This window comes from Megalobrama amblycephala, linkage group LG23, assembly GCF_018812025.1.
Source record: "Megalobrama amblycephala isolate DHTTF-2021 linkage group LG23, ASM1881202v1, whole genome shotgun sequence".
In the NCBI taxonomy this organism is placed as follows: Eukaryota; Metazoa; Chordata; class Actinopteri; order Cypriniformes; family Xenocyprididae; genus Megalobrama; species Megalobrama amblycephala.
The window spans coordinates 40697-52251 of record NC_063066.1 but is presented as its reverse complement, the minus strand read 5'-3'; the positions used below and the strand labels follow the sequence as shown (position 1 = coordinate 52251).

General features: G+C 42.2%; 1 protein-coding gene across 1 annotated transcript; it reads right to left on the bottom strand.

The window, feature by feature from the left end:
* Positions 1-6299: 6299 nt before the first annotated feature.
* p2ry10 (P2Y receptor family member 10) lies at positions 6300-11283 on the bottom strand. Its single transcript, XM_048176774.1, has 3 exons — positions 11129-11283; positions 10031-10239; positions 6300-9223 (listed from the first exon to the last, which is right to left on the bottom strand). Exons 2-3 carry the CDS (start codon positions 10195-10197, stop codon positions 8389-8391), a joined length of 1002 nt encoding a protein of 333 aa, XP_048032731.1. The 5' UTR covers positions 10198-10239; positions 11129-11283; the 3' UTR covers positions 6300-8388.
* Positions 11284-11555: the final 272 nt, after the last annotated feature.

The following is an 11555-nucleotide window of genomic DNA, read 5'->3' as shown; positions in this document are numbered from 1 at the left end:
TCGCTCCTGCATCACATTATGTAAATGACATTTATGACAAAGAACTGCAGATATCATGACAATCTATGGATAAACACACATCAGTGTGCGCCGCTGCAGACTGAAGAACACAGATGGGGGAGCCGTAGCCTGCTGCTGTTTTCATATGACTGAGGCGATCACGAATTTCAGATTATCACAATTTTTAGGGGGGCTGAGTAGAAAAAGTGCCTAGTGGTGCCCCTGGTATTGGCAACACGTGAGAAGTGCCGGTAAGCAAGACAAACGGAGGGTGCGCTACAGCTTAAAATATAGATGTTCCGGTACTGCGTACCAGTCTGTACCGGCCTACTTTGAGCACTGATTTAATTAATAAACCACCAATACTGCACTTGGATCCTACTCTTTATTATCTCTGGAGCACCCAGCATTACAGCATGTGACAGATTACTCCCAGATAAGCAGAAAATGGGGAAGCTCAGCTCACACTTGGCCTGTTCAAGCGTCTGCACCCCGCGGCTCCTGCTGAGGCAGTGTGGGGGATTTGTTTGTGCACGTCGCAGGTGGAACTGGCAGAGGAGTTCGGGAGGGGGAGTCACTTTCCCAGTCTCCTCTCGCCAGTTCAGGCAATTTGCTGGATTTAGAAACCCCTTCTGTGGCATCCTGTGGTGTCTGTCAGGAGTTCATAAACAATAAAGCACGCGAGACAAGAGTAGCAAACTTCATCCATCTTGTTTACTCTTTGCTTCTGTTCTCCACACATTACTTCATTACACTAGGGCTGTCGCGATAATCGCAATTTCGTAATATCGCGCTTTTGATGAGCCAACCGCAGAACACTGCAAAAACCGCAGCAACCGCGATATTTGCATGTTTTCTATTTTTTGAAAGGCTATGTCCTTCTCGTTTTACACTTCATACACGAGTACTAAATATTAAATAAGGTAATAATGATAGCATAATGTGTACCATGGTGATTTGTACAGAGGCTCCGTAGATTTGCACTAAACAAGCCTAAACAGACAGTGAATGTGAGAGAGATCGACTGAGCGCGTGCGATTACCTGCGTCTGTCCTTCAGGCCGAGACATATATTCGTGAAAAAAAAGTTGCCGTGTCCAAGGATAGCGAAATCTCTGCATTAGCATCGAAGCATTACTGGTCAGCTGAGCCTTATAAAGTGGCGCTCAACATTAAAATGATTTCAATAGCTTGTTTCATTTCATCTCTCTGAATGAATCTGCGTTTTTGAACGTGCGGTTGAATGAACGGTTTAAAGACTCAAAGACAGTCCCTTGCCGCCACCTTGTGTCACAACAATGTAACTGCACTGACTGACAGCCCGTCTAGAACGCGCAGAGATGAGTAACGTTAGTTCTGCTTATACTCGTGAAATATCAGCAGAAAGTCTTGTTTAGTCAGATTCGAGGATCGGAACTAACTATTATACATACAACAATAGCTCTACCATCTTATTGTCAGGTTTATGTTCTGTTTTGTAGACCCTTATTTTGACATTCTCTTTACTTCAATGCTCTATTTAGTTTCGTTATTGAATATGATCTTTCTCTCTCTCTCTCTCTCTCTCTATATATATATATATATATATATATATATATGGTGGCGGTAATACCGCATATCGCGCTATTGAGCCACTCAAAAATACTGCAAGGGAAATTCCTTAACCGCGACAGCCCTACATTACACAACACTTCAAAATAGTAATCAACAATACAATTCTTCTCAGATGAGTCCTGCTGACTTAAACTTTCACATGAGTCTCTTTTCAAAAGTAGACACTGAACTGAAATGGCCCTGCTGTTAGTTATTGAAGCTCTAAGACTGGAGAGAGCAGTCATCATCCGTACTCATTCTAGCTGGATGATCCCAACAGTAGCTTCACGGATCTAAGCTTGGCTGGCAGACATTTCTTGTTGGATGAAGGACCACCACCTTAAAGGATTAGTTCACTTTCAAATTAAAATATCCAGATAATTTACTCTCCTCCATGTCATCCAAGATGTCCATGTCCTTCTCTCTTCAGTCGAAAAGAAATGAAAGTTTTTGATGAAAATATTCCAGGAGTTTTCTCCATATAGTGGACTTTAATGGACACCAAACGGTTGAAGGTCAAAATGTCAGTTTCAGTGCAGCTTCAAAGAGCTTTAAACGATTCCAGACGAGTCATTAGCATTAGCCATTCAGTCTTTAGCCGCGGTGTGTCTTCAGCCACAGCTCTATCAGCGAGCAACAAATGAACATCCCTGATGGCTCTTTCATTATATCTGGTGATTTCAACCATGCAAACCTAAAGGCAGTTTTGCTGAAGTTCTACCAACACTTGAACTTTGCAACAAGGAGAAACAACACATTAGACCTGGTTTACACAATGGGGGCAAAATGCATACAAGGCCTCGGGTGCTCGGATCACATTTCAGTTATGCTAATTCTAGCATACAGACCACTTCTCAACCTTGCCAAACCTGTTCAAAAGTACATCACAGCGTGGCCAAATGATGCTATTTCAACACTCGGGGACTGCTGTCAGTACACCGACTGGAACATAGAGGCAGCCAACTACACCGATCACACAGACCTTCAAGAATACACTGATACAGTGACTGCTTATACAAGTGGACTGATGATGTGACAGTCACCAAGACCATCCCCACATGGCACAGGACAGCTGCTAAAGATGCTTTCAGTTCAGGAGATGAAGAAGCCCTTAAAATGGCAAGAACCAATTTGTCACGTGGCATCAAAAAGGCAAAATGGTAGTTTGCACAAAAATGAACAATAACTTCACAGACAGCAGTAACACACAGAGCCCGTGGCAAGCCATTCAGACCATCACTGACTACAAGCCCCTGCCACAGGCCTGTGATTATGACACATTCTTCCCAGATGCCCTCAACCACTTCTACTCATGGTCTGAGATGCAGAATAACACACCCGCACAATAACTACCCACACCTCCCAATGACGAGGTGTTCTGTCTGTCTCCAGCTGACGTAAGGAAGACCCTATCCAGGATTAACCCACGGTCGTGACAACGTACCTGGACATGCGCCGAGAGACTGTGCTGAACAGCTGACAGATGTCTTAATAGACATTTAACACCTCTCTGTGCCAGGCTGTCGTCCCCACATGTCTCGAGTCCACCACCATCGTACCTGTACCAAAGAAGACACCTGCGTCCTGTCTCAGTGACTAGTGTCCTATAGCACTGACCCCAAACATGATGAGGTGCTTTGAGAGGTTAGTCGAATCACATCAAATTCAGTCTCCCAAACATGTCTCCAGCACTCACTCCAGTTTGCATATCGTCTAAACCGCTCTCCGGACGATGCAATATCCTACACCCTCCACCAGGCTCCCACCCACCTACAGCGCAAAAACGCTTATGTTAAAATTATGTTCATTGACTTCAGCTCAGCATTCAACACAATAATCCTTCAAAAGCTCATCAACCAGCTAAACCTGCTGGTCTTTAACAACTCGCTCTGTATTTGGATACTGGACTTTGTAACTGGAAGACCTCAGTCAGTCCATGTCGGCCACAACACCTCGAGCACTGAGTGCAGGTGCCCCACAAGGGCTGCTCTTTATGCTGCACTGCCAAGTTCAGCTCCAACCACATCAACTTTGCTGATGACACAACTGTGGTAGGCCTCATCAGCAACAACGATGAAACAGTCGACAGAGGGGAAGTGGCACAACTGTCCAAATGGTGTGGTGATAACAACCTGTCCCTCAATGTAGCGAAGACAAAGGAGGTTGTGATGGACTTCAGGAGAAACTCTGTCGACCACCTCCCACTGACTAGCGGCAGCTCAACTGTGGAGAGAGTCAGCAGCACTACATTTCTGGGAGTGCACATGACAGAGGGGACCACCAGCACCGCCTCCACTTCCTATGCCGTCTGAAAAGAACAAGTCTCCACCTGTCCTCACCACATTCGACAGGGGCACCACTGAGAGTGTGCTGACCAGCTGCATCACTGTCTGGATTGGGAACTGCAGCGCTGCAGACCACAAGACCCTAGAGCAGAGAGTGAACACAGATGCAAAGAACATCAGTGTCCCTCTCCCCTCCATCCTGGGTATTTTCCTTGCACAATGCTCCAGTAAAGCCACCAGCATCGTGAAGGACCCCACCCATCCTATCTTCCAGCTCCTGCCATCAGGAAGAGGATACAGACGCATCCGAGCCCGCTCTGCCAGACTGCTCAACAGCTTCATTCCCCAGGCTGCAAGAGCCCTCAACTTAAATCTCTGAACCATGTTCAAACCCCTACATCCTGAACCAGAAACATTAACACTCCCACCCCATCCCAACACACACTTAACTTCTTGGTGCTATTGTCCGCCAAGGACTGTTTATTTCAAAAATTGTTTACAATTCTTATGTGCAATACTATGTGAGTAGACTACTCATAAGTGGGCCTTACAAACCATCCACCTTCACTAATACTCTTGGTAACACTTTAGTTTAGAGTCCAATTCTCACTATTAACTAGTTGCTTATTATCATGCCTTAATCTGCATGACCCTATTCTACATCCCTTAACCCTACCCAATACCTAAACTTAACAACTACCTTACTAACTTTTAATAAGCAGTAATTTGGTGTTTATTGAGGCAAAAGTCAATAGTTAATAGTTAGTTTCTAGTGAGAACTGGACCCTAATCTAAAGTGTGACCATACTCTTGTCCAGGGCCGCGTTATCCTAATGGGCAACATGGGCTGCAGCCCAGGGCCCCGAACACTGGGGGCCCCCGAGACAATCCTCGTTTGCGTTTTAAAACGCATCGTCGTCACACACCCGAATCAAGAGTCACAGGCACAGCGGACACGCACGCAGGAAATACAACCAGGACAGTGGCGTATAGCGTCTGGGTATGCATGTGCATATGGGCCCGGGTGGATTAGTGGCCCGCTATTACAGACTTAACACCAAGGTATACTTCGGGCGTTCGCAATGCGTAATTTTCGTCATCAGGAGGGTTCGCGGACGGTATGGATGTCCGCACTCCCCATCCGCATGCAGGCCAATTTTCGTGATGGTACGGACCGTGTGTGTACTCTACAACAGCCCATGCGAAAGTGAAGCCGTGTGCATGTTCATAAAAATTAAGCATAATAGAAATATGTTGTCAATCACTTGCTAAAGCCTATCTATGTTAAATGTTACTACTAAAATCATTAAGAAGCTGAATAAATGGACAAAGAAAGTGCCTTTTGCGGTCGTTAGCCCAGGGCCCCGCGAAGGCTTAACGCGGCACTGCTCTTGTCTGTGACCACTCCTGTTTGCGCTGTTTTTGACTTGATTCCCAAGTTCACACTTACAAATAAGTCAGATTGAATAAATGGTATGCTTATTTTACGTGCTGTCAGGGAGAAGGCTCTGAGCTCGGTATGTGGCCCGAACCCAGAGTACCCCCCCCCCCTAATTTCAGGTCAAGAAGTAACCGGGTGAGTGTGAGGAGACGGGGTGGTGGAGGAATGCTGAGAACTGTCAAGGAATCATGGGTGAGCCGACTGTGTTTAAATACAGGCCTGCACTCATGCTGACTGGATAGATAAGTTTTATGTAAAGTATTTATGTAAAGTATATGTGTAGTTAGATTACTCTTCAAATGGGTTAGGTATGTGAAGGTTTAAATAGGATTATATTGTTTATATAGTTTTACACCTGTGCCAGCTGTACACTCTGAACTTGCTTATTTTGTGCAGTTGGTTTGATCTCATCATTAGAAATAAGTGTGAACAATTTTGAGTCGTCGTGTGTAAACCATGACAACTGTGTTTTACTTGTTTAACTTTTTGCCTGTCTGTGAGCTTCAGTATGAGACAGTTTTCTTCTTTAGAAAGTACTTTACAGATAAAATGTTGACATAAGACATTATTATTCCTCCAAATTGTGATTTGTCTGTTCCCCTTCTTTGTACTTCAACTGTTAAAGAATTCCAGGCAATCTCTTTGATCGCTTTCCATGATATAATTAAGCAGCTAAAACCTGCTTCAGGTCTTCAATGTTGTTGGGCCAATTATTTTAGCTGTGATAAACGAGTCTCTTCTTATACTGCTACTGTCCCAAAATACATGCAATTGCTAAACCCTTGCTTAAAATATCAAATCTTGACCCAACCATTCTATCAAATTATAGAATCATTTCAAATGTATCATGATAAATATATGCTTCCTTTGGGGTCCATTTTTACAAGTGTGATTGTGCACTAATCAGTTACACAATGAATGCCCCTAATAGAGACCCAAACACACAAGCCTCCAAATGAAGAATGACAAGCAAAAACATAATGCCACAAAATCATCAGTTTATTTCTCCATGATTAAAACACATCAACATCAAAAAAACAAAAACCCTCGCAATCTAAAATTTTACCAGTTAGCTTAACCCAAATGCTAAACATTCATTGTCATTAATTGCTGAGGTGGCCACAATACTGTACAGGAGATCCAATGATGCAAACATTCAGTTACTGTACACTGTACTTTAACAAGGTAGTCCGTCAATGGGTTGTGTTTTAGTCAGACCAAATGGACCGGCCAACACGACACCAACAAACGAAAAACAAAACAAACAAAACAAAAACAAACTATACAACCCCCAAAAGCAATACAAACAACAACAACAATAAAGATAAAAATGATAATGAAAATAATAACAACAACAACAATAAATCAAAATGATAAAAAACAAGGATTTTTTTCCCCATACAACAAACAAAAAAGATAACTGAAAGATTTTTTTTTTTTTTTTTTTTTTTTTACACTCATGTCTTTGCACAAAACATTAGATAAGGCTCAAAACTGTGAACACAAATTGCACTGCAATTAAACAAACCAAACCAATTAAACAAACAAACAAACAAATACACTAACTACTTAAACAAAATACAATAAACAATGAGCCAATAAAGAAAAACTAAACAAGTACATTCAATTTAACTCACACACACACACACCAGGTGGCGCCGGAACAAAAGGCCACTGTTTTATAGCTCACCGAGGCGAGCTGCATCCAGGCAAACAGCAAAATAACGGCGTTCAAAACCACAAAGAACAAGCAGCAATCCAGACTCTACATGAGCCACAGCAAAACAGCAGCTGGCACTTCTTCTGTGCGAGACACACTTACATGCCCACTAACAAGGCCTGGATACACCGAATACTCAGAGGAGTGGAGAAAATGCAAGTGGCACACAAACAAGTCACACCAACGATGCCATGAGGAGGAAGATCACACCTGTGCCTGTATATATGAATGTGATTGCCTGACCAACCCAACGTACACGTTCTTAAAGGGCCATCCTACGACACAAGCATGTCATTTCACTTTTATGCTGATGACACCCAAATCTACCTGCCCTTGGAAAAAAAGACAAAACATGCTTGAGACCCACACTTATTCTTTTGAGTCAGTTCGGCTGTGTGTGCAACTGATGTCATATCAGGACAGGGGTGTGGCCTCCGGTGGTGCCCCGCCCACGGGGAGGGGCCAAGTCTGAATGTTGTGTTTACAAATTGTGTTACTGAAAATCCTGTATAGTGCACCTTTAACTATTAAAATCCCAGACAAATCTCACTCCCTCAATCGCTATACCGGAAGTCCCCTAAAAATTCAAATTCTGTAATTAATTTTTCATCCTAATGTCATTCTAAACCATGATTTTCTTTTTTTTCTTTTTTTTTGTGGAACACGAATGTTAAACACCATTAAACGTTCACTCTCATTTATTAAGCATTAACACATTTAATCTAATCTATTCTAAGTACAAGACAATAATGAACAATAAAGAGCAACACATGAATAGTGTGAAAACAGTATCCAATTACTTATGTTCATCAGGTGTCCATAGATCCATGAATATGCAGTATTATTTCCATTATTTTTTAACTTTGTCAAATAACCCAAATAACCAGGTGTTTAAAATGATTAGTTGGCTCAGTCATTGTCAGATTCACTTCTATCAGTGCTTTTCGTCTGTGCAGATTCAAACATTATCAGTTCATCCGGTTGGAATTTGATGTCTGCATTATAAAAAAATAAAGTCTCTGTCACGCAGTCCATAGAAAGTTTAATTTCTGCTCCATTCAAATTTAGTCTTTAATGCTTTTCACTATTAAACTACAAATACTTCATACAGTGTTTGCAACTATGCCATGAAAGGGAATCATTTTGTTCAAAACAATACTTGATGGACATAAAATGTTCATTTATATCGTAAGCTTTATGTTTGTATTATATTTTCAAGCAAGATTTAAGCATGATGTGAAACATTTGATTCATTGAAAATGACAAACAAAGAAATACTGAACAGTCGCTTGCTGCAGCCCTACACTAAACGTTTTAACAAAAATGAAATGATAATGCATTGCTCGTGACTCATTCCCGATAGGAAGACGTGCTCTCCATACTCATCAGACGGCCTCTGAGCACGGAGCTGCCGTGCTGGGACAGCTGCTGCTTGAACTCGGTGGTCAGGAAGTAGTAGATGAGAGGGTTGAGGCAGCAGTTCAGGCTCGCTATGCAGAGAGAAATAGGGTGAAACTGTCTGATGGCCTGACTCACTTCACAGTTTGTTATAATGCACTGGGTTACCATGAGATAAAGCAGGAAGTTGATGTGGTAGGGGGCGAAACAGAAGAGGAAGACACCTGTGCACACCCTGACCATGCGCAAGGCCTTTCTCGTGTTACCGGTGGATTGGTCGCTGCGATTCCTCTGTCGCAAAGAGTTCACTATTAAGTAGGTACAGAAGCCAATGATGAATAATGGACCAATAAATCCAAAGAGTTCAGCAGCGGCCATCATGGAAATGGCTAAGCGAAAATCCAGCTTTCGCATTGGCAGGTCTTTGAAGCAGTTTCTGTTTTCCTTTGCTGAATCCGGTCTGCTCCTCATTAAGATGAAGGGTGAGCAGCAGAGCCCCACCACCACCCACACCACAACGCTGATGCAGACGTCATAGCGGGACTTCCAGTGCTTGGCGCGGAACGGCCGCAGGAGAAAAGCGCAGCGCTGGATGCTGATGCAGACCAGAAAAGCGATGCTAGCATACATGTTAAGGTATTTCAGGTAAAAACACAGCAGACACAACCCGCTGCCAAAAGGCCAATCTTGACGGATGTAGTAGTGAATTCGAAGGGGCAGCGACATCACGTGAGCCAGGTCAGCTACGGTCAGGTTAATCATGAAGATGATGGCTTTCGTCTTTTTGCTGTGAATCGAAGAAAACCCGTGGCGTTAGAAGACACCCGCGACTCTAAACAGACCTCTTGAAATACATGTAAGAAAAGCAGATTCTCCTGATGTGGTTTGAAAGCTTGATCAGTACTGTCACGATGACACTGAGCTGTCCAGGAAAGACTCTGTTAACAGTGAAATTTCTCAGAGGAAATGATCGCGAAACACTTTCATATTACTCAACTTGCACTCTGAATGTGTCAGAATGCTTCAAATCTAACTGCACCAGCTCTGAACAGAGTGACTAACTGTAATACTGTAAGTTAGATGTACGTTAAGCCGGGTTCACACTGTACGAATTATAATAGTCCTTTATGACTGTTGCCCGTCAGACCGTACGAACGTGATGTAAGCCGTGACGCTCTGACGGATCTAATGTCAGACTGTGTCTTCTCTCTTCTTCAATCAATGACACGATCTGTGACGGGACTGAAATGGTGGCCGGCAAACAAAACTTATCTCTAGAGTTAATTCTGATCGTGGTTTTTCTTGAAAGCAGAACTGGATGAAAATGAAGACTGTGTGGAGCAGGCGGTGGTCTGATCATCAGGTTCTGCGCTCTTATTGGTCTTTGATTTGATGTTGTCTTTGGAAAAGCCTCAAAACTGCCAGAATTTCATCAGAGGTCAAATTTGATCGGCTGTTGGCGAACATGTCAAACTAGCGATCAGAGACTTCAGAGGCATCTTCACAAAATTTGTCTCAGACGGCCAAATCGTGGCCAAAACCGTACAGTGTGAATCCGGATTTATTAAGTTATCATTGAGGCTGAAACACTGACCTTATGAATCGACACAGAACCCAGAGAGCCAGAGTGTTGCTCAGCAGGCCTGGGATGAAGATGATCAGGTAAAAGAAGGTGTAGAGCTGGTTCATGGCTGTTTCCCAGTCAGTCATACTGGTTGAACAGGAGTAGTTCACCATGACGTTCGGACATGACATATTCATGACTGTGAAACTTTGATTTCATTTATTGTAGACAGAAAATCACTGTGGAATGAAATTAAACCAACTTTGAAATTCCTTCCAATACACACACACATATATATAAATATATATTCACAAATTTGCCTTATACAGCCAAATTGTGGTCGAAATGTACATACATGAGCAAAAGATCAAGCAAAATGGTTGACAAACATCAGTGATGAACTACAGCACATGGCAGTTTTGATACTGATGCGACATTCACACATTTTTTAGACTGACTTAAATCCTCGAACACTTTTTGAGGCTACTTAATATCTGCGTAAATTTCGATGTTATTATATTATAACGTTTGAATAAATATAACGTTTCATAATTGTGAACTCCCTTCCTGTGCAAGCATAAAGGAAGTGTGTGACGTAGGTGTACATATTTATACCCATACGGTACGTCTTTATGTGCTTATGTCTCGTGTTCTGATTTAGAAAAGTCATTTTAAGATTTTTCATAACATTTTGGTCATCAGAAACAATATCTAATGTAAAGCTGTGTGCTGTGTAACTGAAAGCACATGTTGAGCGAATGGAGGAACTCAAGTTTTACAAGTATGCAAATCTGATCATTTATTATTTTCTTCGGTTAGAGTCATTTTATTTCTTGTCATGTGTTTAGTTTCTGCTGCGACAGACGTGATGATACATCAGTGATTTGACTTTGAAAAGACATGGTGAAATAAACTTAAAAATAGCAACGACAGAATCAGCGACACTATTCATAATTAAATATTTGCAATTCACATTTAAATTCCTACCTGTATTTTCCCTGTAAGAAGAATTAATTGCACACTGTAAGTTTTTTGTTTGTTTGCTTAATCCAGGTATGTTTCAAGTGTACATAGAAAGGCAGAATTAAGCAGAACAAGTCTTTTATTGTTATGAAAGGTTTGTCCTACCTGTTGGACTGAGCTGAAGTCTGCATGAATTTGGTGCTTTCCAGTTCAGGTCATCATGCAGCTCGCTGCAGCAAGAGGAAGTTATATGAACGTCACGTTATTTTTCAGCTAGACCACTAACAGACACAAGCCGTGACGTGTCTCAGGAAAGTGAAACTGTTGGTGATGCAGGAGGCGTTTGTTGATTTAGTGGCAGTCAGTTAGTTATAAACTCACAGAGTGATGAAAGCGCAGATGAACCCACATCCTTCACACAATACTGTAATCTAAACTTAAACATCAAAAATGCACAAAAACAAGACTTTTTTCAGTTAGTTACGTGTGTCATTCACTGCTATCTAAAGCAAGTTAGAGTGGTTAGGTGTGATTTCTAAGAATTCACCTTGAGTTCCTCGCTGTAGATGCAGGAACATGATTGGTTGCATCA